The sequence below is a fragment of the Polypterus senegalus genome, chromosome 15, assembly GCF_016835505.1.
Source record: "Polypterus senegalus isolate Bchr_013 chromosome 15, ASM1683550v1, whole genome shotgun sequence".
In the NCBI taxonomy this organism is placed as follows: domain Eukaryota; kingdom Metazoa; phylum Chordata; class Cladistia; order Polypteriformes; family Polypteridae; genus Polypterus; species Polypterus senegalus.
Window position 1 is genome coordinate 78,753,079 of NC_053168.1, and position 24,971 is coordinate 78,778,049.

Genomic DNA, 24,971 nt, shown 5'->3' on the forward strand with positions numbered 1-24,971 from the left:
TAGATGGACTGGGAGAGCATGGAGCGCCATGAGGTCGCTGGAAAGGGGTGTATGGCACTCCCGATATCTATGCAAAAGGACAAAGGTCCAAGTCTTTAGAGTCCTGGTGCTACCTGTCTTGCTATATGGTTGCGAGACATGGACTGTATCCAGTGACCTGAGACAAAGACTGGACTTCTTTGGTACTGAGTCTTTCCGGAATATCCTTGGGTACCATTGTTTCGACTTTGTGTCGAATGAGCGGTTGCTTATGGAGTCCCGAATGAGGCACATTACCTGCATTGTGAGGGAGCGTCAGTTACGGCACTGCGGCCATGTGGCGCGTTTCCCCGAGGGTGATCCGGCTCGTAAGATCCTTATTGTTGGGGACCCAAGTGGTTGGACCAGGCCAAGGGGTCATCTGCATAACACCTGGCTGCGGCAGATGGAGGGTCATTTCCGGAGGGTGGGACTGGGCCGCGTGTCTGCCTGGGGGGTTGCCAGCCGGGATCCCGAGTTATTTTGTTGTGTAGTGGGTGCAGCAACGCACTGTACCAGTGCATGCTCCCCGACTTGACTTGACTTGTACATTCAGGATTATGAATTGGAAGCTTATGGCTGTATTTTTATACTAATAAAAGTATTTATTTATTTTGATTTGATATATATTGTTAAGGCTCAAAGGGAAATTGTCTTTTTGCTTGCCCTTTTTTTTCAGGTGGTTCAGAGCGCAGGGTCAGGTTTTGTACAGCATTCTTGTAACAATTTTTACTTTGAGAGCCTTGCTCAAGGGCCCAACAGACGCATAAGATTTGTTAGATTCACAATGGACAAATTCTAATAAAGAAAAGCAGTTTTGCATGTTTCATTGAGTCTTTTAAAGACAGTCTTCATTGTTATAAGTTGTTGTTTGTTTTTTGCAACACAGACAGGAAAATGTCAGACAAAAGTGATCTTAAGGCAGAACTGGAGCGCAAAAAGCAAAGACTTGCCCAGATACGGGAAGAGAAGAAGAGAAAAGAAGAAGAAAGAAAAAAGAAAGAAGTAAGTTCTTTTGTCTTGTAGCTCACATTGAAAATACTGATGCTTTGTAACCAATATGAACCCTTAATAATAATAATAATTTGATTGGCAGTAGCAATTTATTTTAAAACTAACATTTAATAACCATTGCACTTATAAATTCAGGCAGTTCTGAACAATTATTTAACACATGCTCACCACATTTGATTAGAATAAGAAAATTACTTGTTAAAATACAGTTAACATTCAGTAGAGTCTGTTTAATCATACATTGCTATAAAGAAGGGAAGAATGTTCTAATGACAATAAATTTGACCTTTCCTTTCTGCAAACAATTATTAAAAAACTATTACACTGCATACTTTAAAATGCTCAGTCTGTATGTTCCCCCTGTGTATGCATTGATTTTTCAAAGGTTTCCTCCCACATCATAATGCATTTATTTTAGAGTTAATGAAGCACACATCTGCAGAAGGGAAGAAGGTAAGGGTTGTTCCCACTCTTAAAAGAAGGTTAATGAGCGAATGTTTTGTGAAGTCTATACAGCTGAAGTTTCATGTCTCTAACCTTCTTTTCTAATTCATGTTGTAGCAGTAATTAAAAATGTCTGCCCAGACTAGCACAGTGTAGCTTTCAAAATATGCTTTGATCCAAAATGTGTATTGAGTAATGAATAAGTATATACTATTTACAAATATACAAGTGACAGCAACAAATGTTACAATAAGCAGCAATAACTAACCATAAGAAACACTCCCCAAAATGTCCTGTTTACGCATATGTAATCTAGATAGAACAAAAGATTGCCAAAATAAACAGTTTCCTAGAATACTAATAATTATTCTGTCCTACCATGTTGCTGTGAAATGTCTAATGTGATACCTGTTGGAGCAACTCTTCAGTCTTAGTTGGCTAATGGAGAAACAATCACAAACACTGCACATAATGAAGAAGGAAGAGTACGGCAGGAAATTAACTGTAATTCTTCAGGTTCAAGAAAATGGTAGTAGTAATGTTAGTGGGAGGGCTTGATGTGGGCTGTTCCCATACTACTTAATTTTTTGTGGTTGTACACCAGCAGTGTGTGGTGTGTACCAGAAGTGTTTTCAAGTGTACAATCTTGCGTAATGTATACTCACACTCCTCCCCCTGCCAGCTTGTATGTCATATAATAATAAGTAATAGTAATGATACATTTTATTTATATAGCACCTTTCCCATGCTCAAGGTGCCTACACTAATGTATCACGGCACTGAAAACTCCAAGGGGGGAAAAACCCAACCTGTCATCGAACAAATATTAGTGTATGATCATGAAGCTGGAAGCTCACTCTCACCACCCTTTAGTTGTAAAGAACATAGAGGACTGGCACATATGTGTAGTAGTAATATTGTATAATATGTACAGAATACAGTGAAATTCTGACTTGCATGTCCAAACAACATGCTACACATTGGCAACATACCTGTGGATGTATGAGAGATATTCAAACATTTTAAACTAAAATTTTGTTTGTTAGGATAATGTCAGGAAAGTGTGAAGTAGCAAGGTTTTTGTAATACTACTGGTGAAGGGAAAAAAGTTATTTCTCCTCCCACCCACCTTGCTCCTTTAAACATACTGCTCATATGAATCCAAGTCCGAAGGGGCCTGCATGTCATTGTTAGCACCAGGCTACTGATGTTGAGGAAATGTGTGTAACACAAAGATGTCACCAATGCAAAGTCCATCTTCTTGATAAATCCCAAGAACTGGATCCATTAGATACTAGAATTATACCTCTGTGTTCTTTCAGATCAAAGGCCATGACCCAAAACCTGAACATTTCATGCAGAGTTGTCCTGGCATGACTGCAGACATTTTACCTGGCAGTTCATAACAGACTGATTTCGCGGCAAGTTTTGCTCAGACAAGCTATGATGAAATGTAATTGAACTCTGGAACTTTACTCATATAAACTTTTGGACAAACTGTTCTTGATCTGCAGTTAGTCAGTTATTTGTGTGTAACACCATAAGGTCTGGAACCCTATGACATAAAGAGCAGACCTCCTGAGGGATGAGAGAGAGATCCTGACCACTTATCAACCTGATTTCTAAGTGAAGACAAGCCACCTAAAAGACAAGTTCCCTCTCTTCTTCTGTCTCTCTCTCTCTCTCACACACACTCGAGGACTAGTGTTTCCATGTGCTGGAATGTGCTGTTCTTCAGCCTCCATATGCTTATGGGAAAATACTGCTTAAGCTTTCTGATTTTGGAATCGTTATTGTTTGCTAATATATTTGTTTATTTTAGTGCTCTTACTTCAGTTTAATATTTCTTTGCTTTATATTTGTATACTTTCATCTACACATCTTGAGTAATTAAAATAATAAAGTAAATATAGAGCACCTAGTAAGGGTAGGTATCCACTACTTCCCCAGAGGTTTAATGACTCAGGACTAACCAGAAGTGAGTAGCATGGTAATGATTAATGCATCATTGTTAAGCAGCAATAACTAAGGCATATCAGCCTTCATTCTCTAGGAAGCCTGAAGAACCCATAGGCCTGCTTAAGCCAAAGTTAGTGAGTTCCTATGTAAAGTACTTTGGAGTGTGCAGTCATCATTTATAACCAGTGCTTGAGTGGAAAAGGTGTGTGCGTGTGGATCTTTCTGAATGAGTGCAAGAATAAGCCAGCTCAGTCACCAATACAAGAATGATGACAGCCATCTTCTCTTCTTAATGCCATCTCCTCCCATCTTCACTTGCCAATACCGAGACTTAAGATGAAGGGTATTTAATATCACCAATCCACAAAATTACTTCATGAATGACTGACATGGGATGAGTAACCTGTGGTGTCTTCTTATTTAGCTATAGAGTACTTGACCCATTTGATAGCATGTTGCTGTCTTGACATCTCAAAATAGTCACAATGAAACACACTCCGCATAATGAAGAAGGAATATCACTTCTTTGGTCATGGATGACTTTAGTGTGATCACTGGCACGGACATGGCTGCCTATGAGGATTGTCTTGGTTCCCATGGTTCCAGCGACATGGCTGAAACTGGCTCCATGTTCCGTGTCTTTGTAATAGGTCAGGGGCTGCGAATCACTGGATCCTGGTTCCAGCGCCCTGAGCCACATCGTTGAACTTGGTACTGCAATACTGGTGGTGCGGTGAAGGAGATTGATCGCATCCTCGTTAGCATACAATGGAGGCTCTTGCAAAACTGCAGGGTCTACAGAAGTGCCCAGTCTGTGAATTCTGACCACAGACTTGTTGTTGCTACTCTGAAGATCCATCTTCGGTCCAGTACGTTACCACCTACTAGGAAAATGAGGCTGGACCTGGCCAGACTCCAAGATAAAGCTGCTAATGATGAGTTTGCACGCAGTTTGCGTGAGGAACTTGCAGATTTAGGTGCGACTAACAATCCTAATGTGATGTGAGAGACCATCTGTGACAAGACCCTGAAGGTTGCTGAGAGTTGCATTGGTGTTACCAGTGTTTCATCTCACAGGGCACCCTGGATATCATGGAGAGGAGTTGCAGCTTACGACTTGATGGCAAATCTGGTCTGTACCAGGAACTGAGAAGGATGGCTGCAAGGGCTCTGAGGGCAGATAAGGAGGCATTTGTTAGAGGAATCAGTGAGCAAGTGACACACCATCCTTGGTCTAGCGACCAACATCCTGCTTACAGAGGAATCAAAGCATTGCACACATCCGAATCTCTTCCACAGAGAGTCGCAATCAGGGCGACTGATGGACTGGCTACTTTGAGCAGCTGTTCAAAGCTGATCCTTTGGTTAGGATGTTGGATATCTCTGGATCCACGGTTCTTGAGACTGATCCTCCAATTGGCTGTTAACCACCCAATCTCATTGAGATTGCACAGGTGGTGAACCAGCTCAGGGTAGGGAAGGCTGCGGGGATTTGTGATATCCGGGGTGAACGCCTCCAAGCTGGTGGTAATGCTGTGTTCCTGGCATTGCAAGCTCTGTTTGCTTCCAATGGGGAGAATGGCATCATCCTTACTGACTGCAAAGTGGGATTTGTCCCTGTCTAGAAAGGGAAGGGTGATCGCTTGGATTGCAGCAACTACAGGGGGATAACTCTGTTCTCGGGGCCGGTTAAGGTCCTTTCAAGGGTCGTCTTCAATAAGATCCGTGATCACTTGCTCACCTACCAGTGACCGAAGCAGTCTGGTTTTACGCCTAATACGTCTTAACATCAACCGCATCGTGGCACTCATGGAGTGAAAACGCGAATATCGGCAGAGCTTCTTTGTAGCCTTTGTTGATTTTCGTAAATCGTTTGACTCAGTTGACCGAGTTGCCCTGAGGGTTAACGGGATCCCTTCAAGGTTGCTGGATATCATGGCCAGCTTATCCACTGGTACTGAGTGCTGTGCAGAGTGGAGGGAACCTCTGTGTTTTTCCCAGTTGATTCTGGGGTTCGTCAGGGGTGTGTTCTTGCTCCTACTCTGTTCAGTGCTTGCATGGACTGGGTGTTGGGCAATGTCGTGGGGTCCAGCAGCTGTAGGGAATCTGCTGGTGAAGAAAGATTCACTGATCTTGACTTTGTTGACGATGCTGTGATTTTCACAGATTCAATGGAGGATCTGATCGAGGCTTTTGAGAGACTGAGAGTGGAGTCTGAGTGTCTGTGCTTGCGAGTGTCCTGGATAAAAAACAAAATCCATGCCTTTAATGACCTCTTGGTCACAGCCATTGGTAGTGTGTCTTTCTGTAAAAGGTTTACTTACCATGGCTGTGACATTCTTGTCTCTGGTGACTCTTCCTATGAAGTCAGTAGACAGATTGGGAGAGCATTTCAAAAGTTCGCTGGAAAGGGGTGTGTGGCACTCCTAATATCAATGCAAAGAGACAAAGGTCCAAGTCTATGGAGTCCTGGTGCTTGCTGTCTTGCTATATGGTTGTGAGACATGGATGCTATCCAGTGACCAGGGACAAAGACTGGACTCCTTTGGTACTGCGTCTCCTCAGAAAATCCTTGGGTACCGCTGGTCTGACTTTGTGTCGAATGACTGATTGCTCATGGAGTCCCGAATGAGGTACATTACCTGCAACAGATAAAAGGTCATTTCTGGAGGGTGGGATTGGACTGCATGTCTGCCTGGGGGGGTTGCCAACCAGAATCCCAAGCTGCTTCATCGTGTGGTGGGTGTGGCAATGCACTGTACCAGTGCATGCTCTCCAGCCTGACCTGCACCTCACCAGACAAGGGAGTGTCAAAGAAACCTGCATAGCTAATGTATTAAGGGCAATTAGGGCTGGACTTCCAAGTAAGAATTCAATTGTATTCTGTACATGTCACAATACTACTACTACTACTACTACTACTACTACTTCATTTCCTTTTGCTACTTCCTTCTATTTGTAACATCTCCATTTTTAAATATTCTTTGGCCTTATTTTGAGTGAGGAGGAACAACAGAATGGCACTCTCCTTTTCACAATGAAAATATATACAATATGTTTTGAATCTCAAGCAGGATTTATAAAACGAGAGCTCAAAAGGACAAACACCCAAATAGAATGCTGTCGTTTTACATGTCAAACTGTTGCGTGTCTTTGTGTTCTGTTGGTGTTGGTCTTATTTTTATTTTTACACTTATGAACAGTTTTAATTATCGTCTCTACTTTTTTTTTGTTGCGTGCACTTACTGTATGTCATTTTCTTCTGGGTTGTCACACTGATACTTGGAATACTTTTGCCATTGCCTTGTGTAATTGGAGCTGTATTGTTCTCTTCATTTCTAAAAGAACTTTAATCAATTTAAGAATTAAAGAATGTCACCTTTGACTGTTTGACAAATTGAATGTTTTGGTTTTGCTGCATTGAAGCTTAAAGGCTGATTGCCTAATCCTTGACAGCTTTTTCTACATTTTGGTTCAGTCTCACATTCTAATATACCTTTGCCACTTGCATAATTTTTCATGGAACATACAGGAAATACATTAAATGAATAGGTTATTGGTTGTCACAGATGCTTAAATACACACCCAAACTCAACTCTTGTCAGCCCAGTTTTAGTGTCTCCAATACATTTGATAATTTTTTTGGAATCTCCTAAATTCCTGTTCGCACAGAAGATAGCACAATAAGCTGTTGAACTTGGGATATAAACTGTATAAAGCAGTCATGCTGAACACTGAGCAATCATGTCCATATGTTGTATACAGTAATATGCCATTCTACAATATTAAACCCTTTATTTACCTCTTAGGTGAAAGCTTGCAAATCAGAAATTTAATTATACTTTGTTTCCCATCTTTAAGTCAATTTATGCCTATCCAAATAAGATCAGTCTCTTGACTATTGTGACCTTGTGTTATTGAAATGACCATGGCTATAGTTAGATTTGACCCTTTACCCATTTCCTGAGTTTCACCACATTAATTTAGGACTCTACGGTGGCAACTTAGCTTATCTGAAAACATCTTCTTTGTGTTTCACCTGTTCCCGTTAGCGGTTGCCACAGCTGATCACCCACCACTTGCATGTCCTTTCTCACCACATCCATAAACCTCCTCTTAGGCCGTTCTCTGTATGCAGAATTAAAACAAAAAACATTTGTGTTGTGAAGCACCTTAGATTTTGCAAAATGTTATTTTTTTTATTTTTATAATTCATAAAGTTAAGTTGTTTACTAGTTATTATGATAATGTTCAAAAATAGTAATTCTGAAGGTTCTGGGCTGGTCATTGAGTGCTTACTAAATTGAGGTGATCTCATTTTTGTGTTACCTCCATCTTTCCCATGTTATCCCAAGGGCTCCTGGCCTGACTCCTGGTAATCCCTTGCTCTTGATGTCCCTACAATCTTGATTGAAGCTAAAGAATGTATTTAAGTTTCACTACCTTCGAATTAAATGCAAAATATGACTTTAATTTAGTGAAATATGATGCAGGGCTATATTAATCGGACAGCACCAACTTGTTTGTATATATGTGTGTGTGTATACATATGTGTGAAAATATATGTATGTGTATATATAATGTATATATACATATATAATGTATATATACATATATATGTATATATATGTATGTATATGTACAATGGGTATTATTTAATAGTTATCTTTAATTTCAGTCTGACATGCAGCAAAAAACTGAGTCAGTCCAAGAAGATTCAGACCTGGATCGCAAGCGGAGAGAGACAGAAGCATTGCTGCAAAGTATTGGCATATCTCCGGAGCCACCATTAGGTACAAATAAAATATGTAATTGTAAAGATCGTACCCCACAAATGGATTTGTGTTAAATGAGAAAGTAAATGAAAAATCTGATTATTGTAGTAACAGTTTTGTGAAATACTGCACTAAACTCAACTATTTGATACCTTTAAGAGTTAACATAAAAATATGGACACAAGCCAAAGTTAAATAAAAAATGACCACACATTGTTGTTATCCATAGCCTGTTAGTATTTTTAGTGTACTGGATTTGCTTTACTCATTACATATATCTCCTAATTCCTACTTTAAAGATGCAATGCTACAAATCAGATTCTTCAAGCCTTTTTAACTCTCTGAATTAGTTTGCATAGTTTGACTGTCTGAATGCAGTATAATCAGTGGCTTGACTTACTATCTGCACTCTTTTGTAGCATACAGTGCATGCATTACATGAATCATTTCTATAAGAGAAATGTTGCTTTTTTTTTTTTTTAATTTGTGCATGCTCTGTTCTAAATATTTGCTCCTTCTCTTTTGTCTGATTTTGGGGAAAATTATTTAAGTTGAATGTGCCTGTGGCAGCAATCACACTTAACTGGTTTTATACATTAATTAATATTAGAAACATAAAGGTATGATAACTGCTTTTTGCCTGTCTTAAATGATCTCACACTCATTCATATATGTACTAATCTTCATGCCAGGTCTGGACTCAAATTCCATTATCATGCTACACTGTATGCCCTTATTTAGAGATTCATCTACTGTTGCAAAGATATCTAGATGTATGTTATTTGTATTATTGTATTACATCAAATATTGGCATTAGAGCTAATATTTAATGATCAGTTTCTGTATAGGTCATGGTGTTTCATTATTAATTATTTTAAGTTCAGTGTTTACAAAGTCTTCATTTTACACAGTTTTCTTTACCATTGATGAATGCCTTATATTAAAGTTGTTAGGAAGATAAAAAAAAAATTAAAATAATGATGTGTCTCATGCATTATCAGCCACTGTGAATTAAAGCAAAGCAGTACACCAAAGTTCTGATATTGTTCTCTTTACAGCAAAATTATGCAATAGAGCCACAATTAAACTGAATTATTTCAAAATAAATAATAATTTAATTAATGCTTTACATATTAGAACAATTCATGATTTATTATTGCATAAATTTTAACTACTAATTAGTCTCAATAAAATTATAACTCATGTAAGAGTTGAGGGTCACAATCAGAAAAACTCCCTTTTGTTGATGAGGGTGAGATGCCAGACCACAGGAAACTTGGGAAGCAGGATTGTTGCTGTTGTCATCCAGGCCTAAAGCTATCTGTGACAGACTGGGGTGGACATGTTAAAGTCAGAGGCAGACTGAGTTCAGATTTTTTCATGTTTGACAGGTGTTGCTAGGATGTCAGATGAATAAGATAAATGAATTTTTGACTTTGCCGAAACTCCTTACAGTACCCATGTTTACATAAGTGCTCAAAAAGCCTAAGTAAAAATTGAGCAAAAATCCAAACATTCTGGAGGTGTTCTTTTGTCCGAATTCATTATAAAGCTCATAGCTTTTATCTCCAAAATTTTTAATGGAACTAGCAATGACAGAGGATGGCATCATGGAAAAAAAGCATAGCAATTGCAATAGGGCATTATTCACTGTGTATGCACTCAAATAGTGTACCATTCATAATGTGCATGTTCTCTAAAATACAATAACTAACTTGCAGTTTTCTTATTAATAAAACATTCAGAACCGGGTACAGTATTCCAAACAATGACCACATTTTCAGAGTAATATTTCTTGTGTTTACAGTTTATTAATAAATTCAAATGAATTGCATTAATATTAATAAATTTACTGACATCTAGTGATGACCAAACCCTGCTGAATTTACCTTATCTTGAGTTCAGCAAAATCACGGAAAGGTTCTGAAATTTCACCGCTTTGATGAATTTCAACACCAGTCGGGATATAACATTAATTAACCTCTGTTTATTTGGGTTCCTGCCTTTTTTATGCTAAAGAATTAATGATTGCTTATAATTTTGTTTAAGCAAAAATAATCCAATTTATTCATAACACAGGAATTATAGGAGAGGGATATATGGATCAGGGGTGGCTCTAGGCTCATGGCGGCCCTGGGGCAGAAAAAGAATTGGTGGCCTCTTCGCCTCCCAATGTCAATATGGTATCTTATGCACGGCGGATGGCCACGTTCGTTGCCGACACTGCATAGCCGCCTTGTGCTCATGACACAAGCGTTTAACTTATGGTAAAGTTCAGGATTGCTCCTTCCTGTGACGCAATGAAAGCCTCCTGATCCGCCTTTCTCTTTTGTTTCGATAACCAGATTCGTGTACTCAAAAATCTCTTCATTTTGCTTAGAATGGGTACTTGTAAGACGACTCGCCCACTTGCACTAGTTTTGCTTCAGCTGTCAGCCGTGTCCTTATTTTCTCTTTCTGTTTTATATTCAATATATATTGGCGTGGCGGCCCCAGGGATTTGGCGGCCCTGTGCAGGTGCACGGTTTGCACATGCCTAAGGCCGCCCTGTATGGATGCATATCTAGACACAAAGACAATAAACAATATACAAAGCATAAATCTAGGTTACTTTCTCCTTTTCTTCTATAAGTAGGGTATGATTCTTGTCCCAGAAATTGCTCTAGAAGATATTACTCTGTACTGTTTTAAGATTATTATCTCTTTATTCCTCTTGTTGGCACTGAGCATGTATATGACAAAAGAATTTCCCTCGGGATAAATAAAGTTCTTATCTATCTATCTATCTATCTATTAGCTGGGTGAATGAGTATATCTTTAACATTTCTTACTGTAGCTTCTCAGTGTCTTTCTCTCAGGTCATGTTTGTTAATATGTATTATATGTGTGTTAAGTTAGAGACAGGCCAAAGTCAGGTAGTGTTAGTGTCTGCAGGTACATCAATTAAACTCTCACAAGCTTAACACGTCTAAAAGAAGAAAAAACACATATGGAGATAAGTGAAACAATTCGCACAAAATTTTAAATTCACAGCAAAACTGTGTTTCACCACAAGTGAAACTCATGCCAGTGGCAAATATATATTCACTTCATCTGCATTGTTTTTCTGTAAAAGCATGGAGAAATGTATTCTGGTGCAGAGTATAGAAAGGAAGGCACAGCTGAACAGCACTTGGCTGTGAATATTTCTGAAGACCTACTAAACTCCATTGGTGTGGATATTTGGCCTCTGGTTAGCCCTCAGAAGGACCCTGGCTTTAATCAGCTTACAGAGTTGGGGAAAGTGAGAGTATGTGGTGGTACCTCTGACTCCAAATGAGTGGTGCAAGAAGGAACCAACAGTGTGGCTATGTAGGCAGGCAGCACATGAGGTAGATGATGGTTCATGGAGCTGCATGGAAGGAGCTGTGTGTAAGATAAGAGAGGAAGGAGGTTGTGGTTTTGGCTCTGGAATGAACCTTAGTGATCAATATTTCTTGCTTCCCATTAAAAAAATTAAAAAAAAAATCATTTTAGAGAATTTTGCTTTTTACATGTGAACAATCACATGCAAAATTAATTTTACGGGTAGTTTTGTACGCTTTGCGAAACTTTGCTGTTTTGCTCATCAAAGCTTGTTACTTCCATTTGAAGTTAAGTCAATAACAATATATGCACATGCTAATAGTACCTTTGCTTAGTACAGTACTATCTTGGGTATGAGGTTACAAGTAGTATTTGCTCTAGTATGGAACTCAGAACCAGAAGTGGAAAGTGGTAGTAATTAGTGATGAGCGAGCACCAAAGTGTTCGGGTATATGGTCCGAACACATCGCGATGTTCGTGTGCTCTACCGAGTACCCAAGTATAATGTAAGTCAATGGGAGACAACCAGGCACCCCCTGCTCTGAAGAGGGGAGGGTGCCTGGTCCATTGGAAAAGGTCAGAAAGTGACAGAAACACCACCCAAATGGACCAGGAACAGCATGTGGACGATGTCTGGATGCATCTTGGACTCCCAAGTCGCTGCTGGGAACCAGTTTGTCCGAGTTGTACACCACTTTTACAGACTGACAAAAACACGCCCAAAACCCCCCAAGAAAATCAATTTTACAGGAAAAATGATGCTCTAAAACATGATATGGGAGTGCCTGCAGTTGAGCTGACACTCTCAGCGCACCCTATAAAAAAATTACTTACCTGCCCCTTGATTGGCTGTCTCCAATCCGCGAAACGTGTGGGGCGGAGACTCGAGCATGGCGCGTGAGCACATGTGGTGCTCGTTTGAGTAGCGCCATGCTCCAAGCATAGCGATGCTCGAGCCGAACACGTTTGGCCGACCATGCTCGCTCATCACTAGTAGTAATACTTCTGAATGATGGTTCTTGCCATCACAACAGCTTTGTCTAAAATCTTTGGTGTGTACAGACAAATTACATTGGAAGAAGAATGTGTTTAGTGATGTCCACCTGTACTGCAGTTGAAGTCATTTGAGAGCTGAGATCTTGATTCCCTCTTGCTAGCATAAAATATGTGTGCTTAAGGTTAGAGATAAGATGATCAGGTGATTCAGTAAAATTAATGTGTTTGTTTAATGCATGGTTTGTCTTGCTTGTGTATCTCATTTTATTGTAGCTAAGCTGGACTCAAAGTTATCATGCATGTCTTACTGCAGAGGTATGTCCAGAACTAGGATCTCTCTTGGAGTAAAGGAGTACTCAGCATTTTGTTGATGAAACATTCTAAACAATTGGGAGTCCATTGCATGAGCTGAAACTGAGTCCAGGCATGAGTCAATGAAGGGAAGGAGCTTTAAGTGCTCATCTTTGATTATTAAAGAATGAAAAGACATTGTCTTTTTGGTTTCTTGGTTGTGCATTAGTCCATCCTTTTGGAGTTATACTTGCTATGTAGGTTTGTCCATCAAGACTTGAAAAATTAGCTATGGTCACTCTACTTGCTGGCTGCTGATGGCCAGGCATCGTCCATGCTATTCACTACATATTGACAACAATGTTTTTGGAATAGTAAACCAAGATATACAGTACAGTTGTGGCCAAAATATTATCACTGCCACTGTTTTTTTTCAGATAATACAGTTCTTCCATAAAATGTATTACAAGACATAATGATTGCTGTTTACATACAGTATGTATTTCATTTATTTGTGTTGGAAGAACACAAAAACATAAGAATAAAAGACAACTCTAATTTTTTTTCACACAGAATCCCCAAAAAGAGTATTGAAAAATTTATTGGTACTACTCTTGACTTAATATTTGGTGGTGCACCCTTCAGATGGCTATGAATGATCTTCTTTCACCTCTATAGTGGAATTTTTGAGCTGTTCTTTTTCAAACTGCTCCAGATGTCCCAAATTTGATGGGTGCCTTCTCCCAACGGCTCTTTTCAGATCTTCCCACAAGTGTTCAATGGGATTTACATTAGGATTCATTGCTGACCTTATCAAAAAAGTCCAGTGATTGTTTTGAAACCATTTCTGCGTGCGTTTTGAAATGTGCTTTGGGTCTTTGGGCCAGTGACCTTGCAACAGAAACCAAGCTTTATGATACTGGGTTCTACATTTCACTCCAAAATTCTTTGCTAGTCCTCGAATTTCCTGGAAGCATGCACAATGTCAAGTAGGGCTGCAACTAATGATTATTTTGGTAGTCGATTAATTGCTCCATTTTTTTTTTGATTAGTCACGATTATTTCATGCCTGACTAATTTGATGCCTGCGACCTGTGGTTGCACATCCTATTCTGGGCTCCAGTGCATGTCTTACCTCATCTGCTCACATCTGTCCACCTGTGTATGTCACCCTGATGTCTCTGCATTAACACGATTAAAATTAATAATAATCAAATTAAAATAACAACCAGTGAAGCATATGAATTTGAAAATAATCAGATGTTTTTATATTAGTGTGACCATCACAATAAAAATGAAATACATTAAACAATACAAACTAAAGTGCACATAGTCTTTAAACACAAAAAGTGCATTTAACCAAAAATGGCCACTGTTGTGTCTTAAAGGCCAAAGGTTTAAATAAAGCTTCGATTCAAATAAAATAAAACAATAATGTACAGTTTATAAAAGATTTCGTTCATATATTCCTGATTGCAGTGCAGGAACGTAAGCATTTCGACGTGCTCTGGTGTGAGCCTGGCTCTCTTCTTTGAGACAATGTTCCCAGCTGCTGAGAAGAGACGCTTAAAGGGAGTAAAGGTAGCAGGAATACAGAAGAATGATTTCGCAGACAGAGAAAGTTGTTTTAATCATCACACTCTGAAAGAAAGGTGTTGTAGTTTATAACATCATGTACTATATCATGCCAAAATAAAAAAAATAAATAACGGACTAAAATATGTAACTACTGCCAGCACACAAGAGTAAGTTCGGAAAAGTACATTTGTTGAACGTCACAACCAGCTAGAGTTGGTTTCCAGTGCAATTTGGAAGCACGTTAAAGCCGAGTATATGCGGCGACATATATACAGCGAGGTACATTCATTGAACTCCGCAACCGGCTAAAGCTGTTTCGCAGTGCAATTTGCCAGCACGCCGGAGCTGATCAGTTATGGAGGAATATTTCGGACAAAATTAAATAAATAAATAAATGCGCAAATAAATAAAAGTACTGTGAAATGTGAGCATAAATAAATAAATAAATGTGTCATGAAATGAGAGCCTAAATAAATAAATATGTCATGAAATGAGAGCATAAATAAATAAATGTGTAACGAAATATGTTTTTCGTTGCTTATTTATTTATTTCATTTTGTCCGTAACATTCCTGCAAACCGTCATGAAATAGGACTTGAAATAAAACTGTCACTTTCACTCGTCAAAGTTGAGAGGGTGGACTCTGACACGCGCTCTAGTTACTGATTGGTGAATCGATAGCACAAGAATTAATTAGAAAAATGCTTACTACTGCCGATGAAATTAATTCTGCCGAAGATATTACGTATTTCAGAGAGAGAATTGAAGATTTATCGGAAGAAATTACAATGTTGGCAGCCCTTTTAGACCATTAGACTATTTTTGAAATTATCGAAGAACAGGTGGAACGGACTCGACTACACTCCAGTTCAGGTGACGCAGTTCCCTGCTCTGGACGTCCATCCTTTGACATTCCAGCTGTGTCAATAGAACACCTTCTGTTATGCGGTTTAAAAGTACGACAGATTGCAGATCTATATGGTGTATCACAAGGCGAATGAGCCAGTTTGATATACTGTAAGCTGCAACGGTTGTATTAGTTTAGGTACTTTGACATGGAATGCCCAAAGCAGCTCCAACTAATATTTTGAACTGAACAACTTTGCCACTGATCAGAGCTGCAGAGTTGTTTGAAAAAGTAGCTACGATTATTCACCTGACTTTATACTCGTAAAACAAGGGTCAAATACTCAGTTCAAAATATTAGTTAGAGCTACTTTGGACATTCCATGTCAAAGTACCTAAACTAATACAGCCATTGCAGCTTACCATATATCAAACTGGCTCATTCGCCTTGTGATCGTCTTCTCCGATACACCATATAGATCTGCAATCTGTCGTACTTTTAAACCGCATAACTGAAGGTGTTCTATTGATTCAGCTGAAATGTCAAAGGATGGACGTCCAGAGCAGGGTACTGCATCACCTGAACTGGAGTGTAGTCGAGTCCGTTCCACCTGTTCTTTGATAATTTCGAAAATAGTTTAATCTGTATCGGAGTCTAAAAGGGCCTCCAACATTGTAATTTCTTCCAATAAATCTTCAATTCTCTCTCTGAAATACGTAATATCTTCGGCAGAATCAATTTCATCGGCAGTAGTAAGCATTTTTGTAATTAATTCTTGTGCTATCGATTCACCAATCAGTAACTAGATGGCGTGTTAGAGCCCACCCTCTCAACTTTGACGAGTGAAAGTGACAGTTTTATTTCAAGTCGTATTTCATGACGGTTTGGAGGAATGTTACGGACAAAATGAAATAAATAAATAAGCAACGAAAAACATATTTCGTGACACATTTATTTATTTATGCTCTCATTTCATGATACATGTATTTATTAAGGCTTCATTTCATGATACATTTATTTATTTATGCTCTCTTTTCATGACAAATGTATTTATTAAGGCTTCATTTCATGATACATTTATTTATTTATGCTCACATTTCACAATACTTTTATTTATTTGCGCATATACTTATTTATTTATTAATTTTGTCCGAAATAGTCCTCCATAAATCAGTCAGTGCCGTATATTCATTGAGCAGCCAGCTCAAGACCACTGTCGGCCCTGGCAGAACTGCAGTACCACTGTCTCTGGGATTCAGCCGCTTATGGCAAGCCGAATTAACATTTAGAGATATCTCAAAATGGATTTTAAGATATCTGGAAATGCATTTTAGATATCTCAAATTGACTTACAGATATCTAAAAATGCATCTATTTTAAGATATCTAAAAGCATTTTATGATATCTTAAATAGATTTCAAGATATCTTGAAATGATATGCTGTACATTTTGAAATATCTGAAATGCATTTTAAGATATCTTTAATGCAATTCGAGATATCTTGAAATACGTTCCTGTGCATTTTGAGATATCATAAATACATTTGAGATATCTTAAAATAACTTCCTGTGCATTTCAAGATATCTCAAATACATTTTGAGATATCTCAAAATCACTTCCTGTAACATTTCCTATTCTTTCAATGGGACTTCCTGTCTATTTTGAGATATCTCAAAATGAATTTGAGATATCTTGAAATACACAGGAAGTTATTTTAAGATATCTTGAAATGTATTTGAGATATCTTGAAATGTGCAGGAAGTCATTTTAAGATATCTGAAAATGCATTTCAGATATCTCAAAATGAATTTGGGATATCTTAAAATGAGAAGGAAGTTATTTTGAGATATCTCGAAATATAATTTAGATATCTTAAAAGCATTCAAGATATCTTGAAATTCATTTTTCAGATATCTGAAATACATTTTAGATATCTAAAATTAATTTCATGATATCTTAAAATGGGTCTCTGCTCCATTTCAGATATCTAACAATGTATTTCAAGATATCTCAAATTGTATTTCAAGATATCTAAAATGCATTATAAGATATCTTTAAAAGGACACTCAATTATTTCAAGATATCTCAATAGCATTTTCAGATATCTACAATACAATTTAAGATATCTCAAATACATTTCCAGATATCTTAAAACAGCTTTCTGTCCATTTTCAGATATCTCAAATACATTTCAAGATATCTTAAAATGAATTCCTACACATTTCAAGATATCTCAAATACATTTTAAGATATCTTATAATAAACAAGTAGTCCCATTGAAATAATAGGCAATTTTACAGGAAATGATTTTGAGATATCTTGAAATGCATTTAATATATCTTAAAATGCATGAAAGGTCAATTTAAGATATCTGAAAATTCATTTGAGATATCTTGAAATGCAGACACAATTATTTTGAGATATCTGAAACTGTATTTGAGATATCTTGAAATACATTTGAGATATCTCAAAATGTATTGCAGATATCTTAAAATGTAAAGGAAATTATTTTAAGATATCTCAAAGCGAGTTTCAGATATCTTAAAAGTAAATTACATTTTAAGATATCCAAAATTCATTTTTAGATATCTCTAAATGTTAATTTGGCTTGCCATAGCCGCTGCACTAGACGAGCCTGCAATCATCAGCATTTACCCCTGTGTGTTTGCGTGCAGCCAGTTCAAGTGCAGTTGGCTCGTTCATATACTGAATTTCATCAATCACTTGAGTTGCTATATTGAACATATAGTAATAGATTGTTGTAGTAGTTTTTTTTTTTTTTATAGTTTTTACAGTTCATTTGCAGTGTGTAAAATGATCAGTGTTGCAGTAATTGTGATGCTCTTTGCATGAAAAAAATACGTGTTCCGTTAAAATTTCACATTTTCTTTGTGAATTGTGATGTTTAATTAAAAAGTGCAGCTAAAAAGTATTTGGCGTCCAGGGGTGCATTAACTCCCAAGTATGTGTCGGTTTAAGGGTTAACTATCATTGTCGAAAACTTGATATACACATTATAGTACAAACATCAACGTTAACATGTGACACTAACTTTACTCGCTAAAAGTTACTTCTCGAGAGACGGCGGCATCACAGCTCCAGGATGCGTCCGTTTGTAGGACTGTGTGCGTCTTGACAAACAATAACAAACGATACTGCCACCAGACATTCATGTAGTGCATTGCAGTTACAAAAAACAAGGTGGTTCTTTGTGACTGGAGCCTCTATTGAAGGTTCTGTTTATGACGCGTCGACAATAAAAAATCCGCGTCGATGATTTTTGTTAGTCGACGTCATAGATTACGTCAACTAATTGTTGCACCCCTAGTGTCAAGGCATCCAGTGACAGAGGTGACAAAAACCCCCAACAGATAAGTGATTCATCTCCATGTCTGACAGTAAGGATATCGTTATTGAAGGCTTAATTTTTTTCTGTAAACACAAAGATGATATGCTTTAGCAAAAAGCTCTAATCTGTCCAGAGTAAATCCTCCCAGAATAATTTTGGCTTGTTTGAGAGTTTTGGGGCAAACTCCAGTCTGGTTTTTTAATGTCTCTGTGTCAGAGGTGGGTTCCTTCTGGGTCTCCTACCATTTAATTTGTGAATTTCCCCTTGGGATTAATAAAGTATCTATCTATCTATCTATCTATCTATCTATCTATCTATCTATCTATCTATCTATCTATCTATCTATCTATCTATCTATCTATCTATCTATCTATCTTTAATGAGATGGAAATGGATAGTGAGAGTCGATACTGTTGTACCTTGTGTCTGAAGGTCAGCTTGGATCTTTTTTCTGTTGATTGAGGTTCTTTCTCCACCTTTAGTGAAATCTTTTGCTGCAATCGTTCATCAATTTTTTGCTTCCATCCACATCCAGGGAGGTTGACTATACACTGAAAAAAAATGTGATGATTTGCACTTAATATTTTCAATCTGAACCAATATAATTCTTTTTAGCTTATTGATCCCACAATTTTTAAGTTGAGGCAAATCATTTAGAGTGATTGGGTGCAATTCACTTGTTTTTTTTTACTGAAGTAAATCTATTTTTTAAGTTGTTCTTCTTTTTTGGCAGTTGGAAAGCCATCAAACTGGAAAGTTCGACCGAAAGAATATACAAACGGCCCCTCAAACACAGCACATGAACAACCTAAAATATTAAGTTAAATGAAATAGGATTTTTACATTTATTCCCACCACCATAACTTAATTTGGTACAAACAAATTTTTTTACTTTGATTGAGATCTGAAACCAAATATTTCAAGCTGCAACACTAAATGACTAATTTTAAGTTGCTTGAAAGAGAAAATTTACGTTGAATGAACAACATCAACGTTATACTTTTTTCAGTGTAGTGCAATGGACCTTAAACTTTTTGATGATGATGTGTATAGTGGACAAAGGAAAATGAAGGCTACTGCAGATGGATTGTTTATATCTTTCTACTGTTTTGTTTCTTCTCTCCTTGGACAGTTTGTTTTACTGGCTGAATATCTGACTTAAGTTGGTAGCACTTGTAACTTATGAAAAATGACTTGGAATAGCAGTTACTGCAGAATTATCTGCTTGAATTATTTCTTAATATTTTTAAAAAGTGACAATAATTTTGTCAATAGCCTTTTTGGGCTCTGTGTGAAAGAAGATTACATTTTTAGCTTTTTACCCAGGTTTTTTGTGTTCTTCATCGCAAATAACTGACATACATACGTTAACACCTATCATTTTGTAATGTTGTAAATTTTGTGGAAGAATTAGTGCATTACCTAAAGAAAACCTACAGCAGTGGAAATATTTTTGGCCAGAACTGTACATCTGTAACAGTAAAATGTCCAAAAAAAATTTCTTTGGATTCTTTTAGAATTAATTACCTAGGCTGACATTGTATTCTTGAAACAAGTATCAAATTAAATTCCACTTCTAATGATGTAGTTATTTGTCTCCATATGTTGTTTCTTTTTATCCCTTAAATGTTCTCAAACTGTTTTTTTCATATAGCACCACCATTGTGCAGCATTACAAAACCTTTGCCCAAACACATAGATTATTCGGTGCACTAACACTGGTTAGGGCCTCCTTTTGCTTTCAAAACAGCTTCAGTTCTTTGTGGCATGGATTTTACAAGATGGTGGGAACATTCCTTTGAGATTCTTGTTCATGTCCACATGATTGCATCATGCATTTTCTGCAGAGTTGTCAGTTGCAGTCTCCCGTTCAGCCACATCCTAAAGGTATTCTATTGTATTCAGATCCAGTGAGTGGGGCGGCCACTGAAGAAAAACTTACGTCATTGAGTTTGAGATGACATTTGCTTTGTGACATGGTGCATTATTTATGCTGGAAGTAGCCATTAGAAGAGTGGCAAATTGTGGCTATGCAGGGATGCACGTGGTCAGCAAGAATAATCAACTAGGCTGTGGCATTCAAGAGATGATTGATTAGCATTAGATGGTCCAAAGTGTGCTAAGAAATCGTTCCCCACACCTTCACACCACCACCACCAACCTGGATTGATGACACAAGGCCGGTTGAGTGCATGAATTCATGCTGTTGCTAATTTCTGACTCTACTACCTGTGTGCCGCAGCAGAAATCGAGATTCATCAGACAAGGCTACATTTTTTTTCAGTCTTCATCTGTTCAGCGTTGGTGAGCCAATGACTACTGCAGCCTCAGTATGCTGTTCTTGGCCAACAGGAGTGAAATCCTCATGTGGTTTTCTGCTGTTGTAGCCCATCTGTCTCAAGGATTGATGTGTTGTGATTTCTGAGATGCTCTTCTGCTCACCACGGTTATACAGGGTGGTTATCTGTGTTACAATAGCCTTTCTATCAGCTCGAAGCAGTCTGGTCATTCTCATATGACTGCTCTCATTAACGTAAACTGTACAGGCTTTTGTGCATGAAAATCCCAGTAGATCAGCAGTTACAGAAATACTCAGACCTGCCCATCTGCCACCAACAATATGCCACGGTTGAAATTACTGAGATCATATTTTGTTTCCAAGTCTGGTGTTTTATGTGAACATTAACTGAAACACCAGACCTGTATCTTCATGATTTTATGCAGTGAGCTGCTTCCACATGATTGACTGATTAGATATCCGAATGGGTAAGCAGGTGTTCCTAAAAAATTCTCAGTGAGTAAACATTTCAAAGCATAACAAAGTGTGATGCATTCCTCTACTGAAAAGGCTTTTTCCAATACACGGTCTTGGGTAGCTGGAGTGTATTCTGGCTGCAAGAGGTGCATAGTGGGAGCCAGTGCTGAGCAGTATATTAAAATATTACCGCATGTCTAAATTGGACCAATTAAGAGGAATGAGTTAATGAAACCTTTACATCTGTGGGAGATACGGTGAGAATTAAATACATATATAAAACCAATGAGGGTCATGGGTACTGCCAAGTCCTTGTACCTAGGGGAGAGAAGAACATCCAGTAAGCTCAAGTGCCACATTAAAATGCTTCAAATACATGATAAAGGACAAGCCAAAAAATCAAAATGCATAAACTACATAAGAGAAGTCATCACACATGAAATTGTATAAAAATCCACATTTTGAGCATAATCAGAGCTGAGACATGTTTGGAATCACACGCAAAGTCTGTGGCAGGGACTGAGTGTTCAGCCTTGTATTCTAATTTTCAGTCCAGTACCTAACTAGCTACACTCCACTGCCTGCTTAAGAAGAAAACTTCAAACGTTAAGGAAGTACAGCTTGTTTTCGTTTGCTTTTGCATTGGAGCTTTGTTTATTTGATGGCGCACCTAACAACAGGTGTCATGTCAGACATTGTGAGTTTTAGTAATTTTACAAGACAGATTTATCTTCCACCAGTTGTTTCATCATGTCACATCTCTTCTTTAATGCCAAATATAATCTTAGAAGTACCTGAGAGTGTGTTTTTATTCATTTATACATTTCAGTTTTTCTGTTATCTATAAACTAAGACAGACCAAAAGCAGCTGAAATGCAGTGTGAATTGCAGAACTAAATTGCTGGGCAAAACTGTTAATTTACTGGCATTTTCTCATGCCCATTTTAAATAAATAAAGTTCATTATAAAGTCAAAATGTTTAGGAATACGTTTGACTTTCTTTCTTCTTTTTTTTTTTTTCTTTTTGGTTTTTTGCTTCAACCATTTCAATCCATCCTGTTAATTTGAACCCTCTTTTGTTTGCTGTGCCTGTCACTGCTCTCCATCAGTGCAGCCGCTGCATTTGTTAACATGGGATACCTGTTATTTTCATTATTTAGTCCCAACCCCTATGTCTCCTTCTTCGAAATCAGTGAGCACACCCAGTGAAGCAGGCAGCCAGGATTCCATGGAATGTGGACCGCTTGGAAGGTAGAGTATGAACTGCTTGATTTTTATCTCTGATGTAAAATGCCAAAAAAGATGAGTGAATTGTTATTTTAAAAATCAAACATTTTGCCATGGGTGATAATTTTGCATTTAGGCTGTTTTATCATTCTGTCTTATCCTTCTGAAAAATTTTAATAGACTTCTTGGTGCTGTTCACATTAGTTGCTTCAGTACAATTTCACTATGAGTTTCAAAAGTCAAACTAAGACAAAGTATTCATTCTTCTGGTTCATTAGCTACATGATGCAATCATTTACAAAATAGTTTAGAACTGATGTCCATCCATCACTACTGGATTGCATACCAGTTAATTGTCTGAGATTCCATGAGCCATAATCTTTGTGGGCACACACAGGGTATGTAAACAACAACAACAACAACAATTATTTATATAGTACATTTTCATACAAAAAGTAGCTAAAAGTGCTTTACATAATGAAGAAAAGAAAAATAAAAGAAAGAATAAGAAATTAAAATAAGACATAGAAAAGGAGTAAGGTCCGATGGCCAGGGTGGACAGAAAAAATAGAAAAAAAACTCCAGGCGGCTGGAAAAAAAAAAATCTGCAGGGGTTCCAGGCCACGGGACCACCCAGTCCCCTCTGGGCATTCTACCTAACATAAATGAAATTGTCCTCTTTGTAGTTAGGGTTCTCACGGAGTCACTTGATGTTGATGGTCATACAGACTTCTGGCTTTTAATCCATCCATCATTGTTGGAACATCACGGTGCTTTGAGTAGATGGTGGTGGCGCCACCACCAAAAGGACACCGGAAAAGGAAGCAGAAGAGAGAGTAGGGGTTAGTACAGATTTTAGAGCCACCATGAATAGTTATTATAATGAGTTGGGTGTACAGAGTATCAGGATTTTAATTACAGTGAAGTTATGAGAAGGCCATGTTAAAGTAATGTGTTTTCAGCAGTTTTTTAAAGTGCTCCACTGTATTAGCCTGGCGAATTCCTATTGGCAGGCTATTCCAGATTTTAGGTGCATAGCAGCAGAAGGCCGCCTCACCACTTCTTTTAAGTTTAGCTCTAGGAATTCTAAGGAGACACTCATTTGAGGATCTGAGGTTACGATTTGGAATATAAGATGTCAGACATTCTGATATATAAGATGGGGCGAGATTATTTAAGGCTTTATAAACCATCAACAGAATTTTTGTAAACTATACCTGAAAGTATCACAACCCAGAGGTGAACCTGAAAACTTTGTGAAAAAACATCAATCTTTATCACACTACATAGGTGAACGACTAGGCTGACCCGCCAAGGCGACCGACTTTTAAGTTGACCACTTCTTAAGGCAATTCAATATGTACATCAATTTGATATTTTATACAAACTCATTAATTTGGTTCTATTGCATTTGAGCGGTATTACTTTAATACTCGTAGTTTCTGTTATTTTTGTGATGAAATTTAAACTTTTTTTCTATATTGAGGTCGCCCTTTTGAACCCCCCTGATATTTACTATGCGGTGAGGCATTTGTACTCCATCAATATTAATTATTTCCAGAGACATAATTTTGTCTATTTTTCCAGCGCATCACGCACAAAAGCAAAGGAATGATGGGAGTACCAGAACTCTGCTCACATCATGTCGCTTCGTACTGCAAGCTGCAAGTAGTAAGTCTGTGATAAGCGGAATACCGCTACGCTTTCCACTCACGGGACGGAAGGACAATCCCGACCGCTTTTATATAGTAAGAAAGAAGAAGAAGATATCGCACAGTCTGGAGTAGAAAATCATCTTTTACCTGGAAAAAAGAAACTACAAATCCCATCGTGCATTGCAAAATGGACGGGGCGTGTGTGAAACTCCGCACCTACGTAGCACTCACGGGACGGAAGGACACCCGACCGCTTTTATATAGAAGGATAACGTCTTGAAACTGTATTTGAAACTTGTACTCATTCACCAACATAGTGTGGTAGTCCAGTGGCTAGCTTTAATACGTAGAGACTATAAGCTGTGCTCTGTAGCAAGGAAGATTCACCTTCTGAAAGCTATTAAACACTGATGGAACAGCCTTAAACTATTCATTAAGATCAAATAAATCCACCTTTTGTAATATGGTGGAACACAGCATTTCGGTTGTTTAGTATCATTCTATTTACTGTGGGAGTTGCTGTGGTATTATACTTAATTTAAAAAGGTTTACCAAATCTGCTCTTGCTCCAACTGTTGTCATCTAACAGGCCTCAGATACTTTTAATGTTTCATCTTAGAGTTCATCCAGCTATCTTCTGCCTTCCCTCTTCTGTTTTACTGTTATTGGGAACTGGAGCTCTGATTGTATATCTTGAATGTTATCAATTAGCCTGGAG

At 37.8% G+C, this 24,971-nt stretch overlaps 1 protein-coding gene across 8 annotated transcripts in view; it reads left to right on the top strand.

The window, feature by feature from the left end:
- LOC120515735 (cytoplasmic dynein 1 intermediate chain 1) overlaps positions 1-24,971 on the top strand; it is a 459,517-nt gene that overhangs the window by 26,298 nt on the left and 408,248 nt on the right. For 5 of the 8 annotated variants that reach the window (XM_039737005.1, XM_039737006.1, XM_039737001.1 and 2 more), the window contains 3 exons: positions 908-1,023; positions 8,114-8,228; positions 22,481-22,622. In XM_039737005.1, coding sequence (XP_039592939.1) covers positions 916-1,023; positions 8,114-8,228; positions 22,481-22,622 — 365 coding nt within the window. In that variant the 5' untranslated portion in view covers positions 908-915. The remainder of the gene's footprint in view (positions 1-907; positions 1,024-8,113; positions 8,229-22,480; positions 22,623-24,971) is intronic. The other 3 variants (XM_039737008.1, XM_039737003.1, XM_039737004.1) reach the window with 1 other exon arrangement.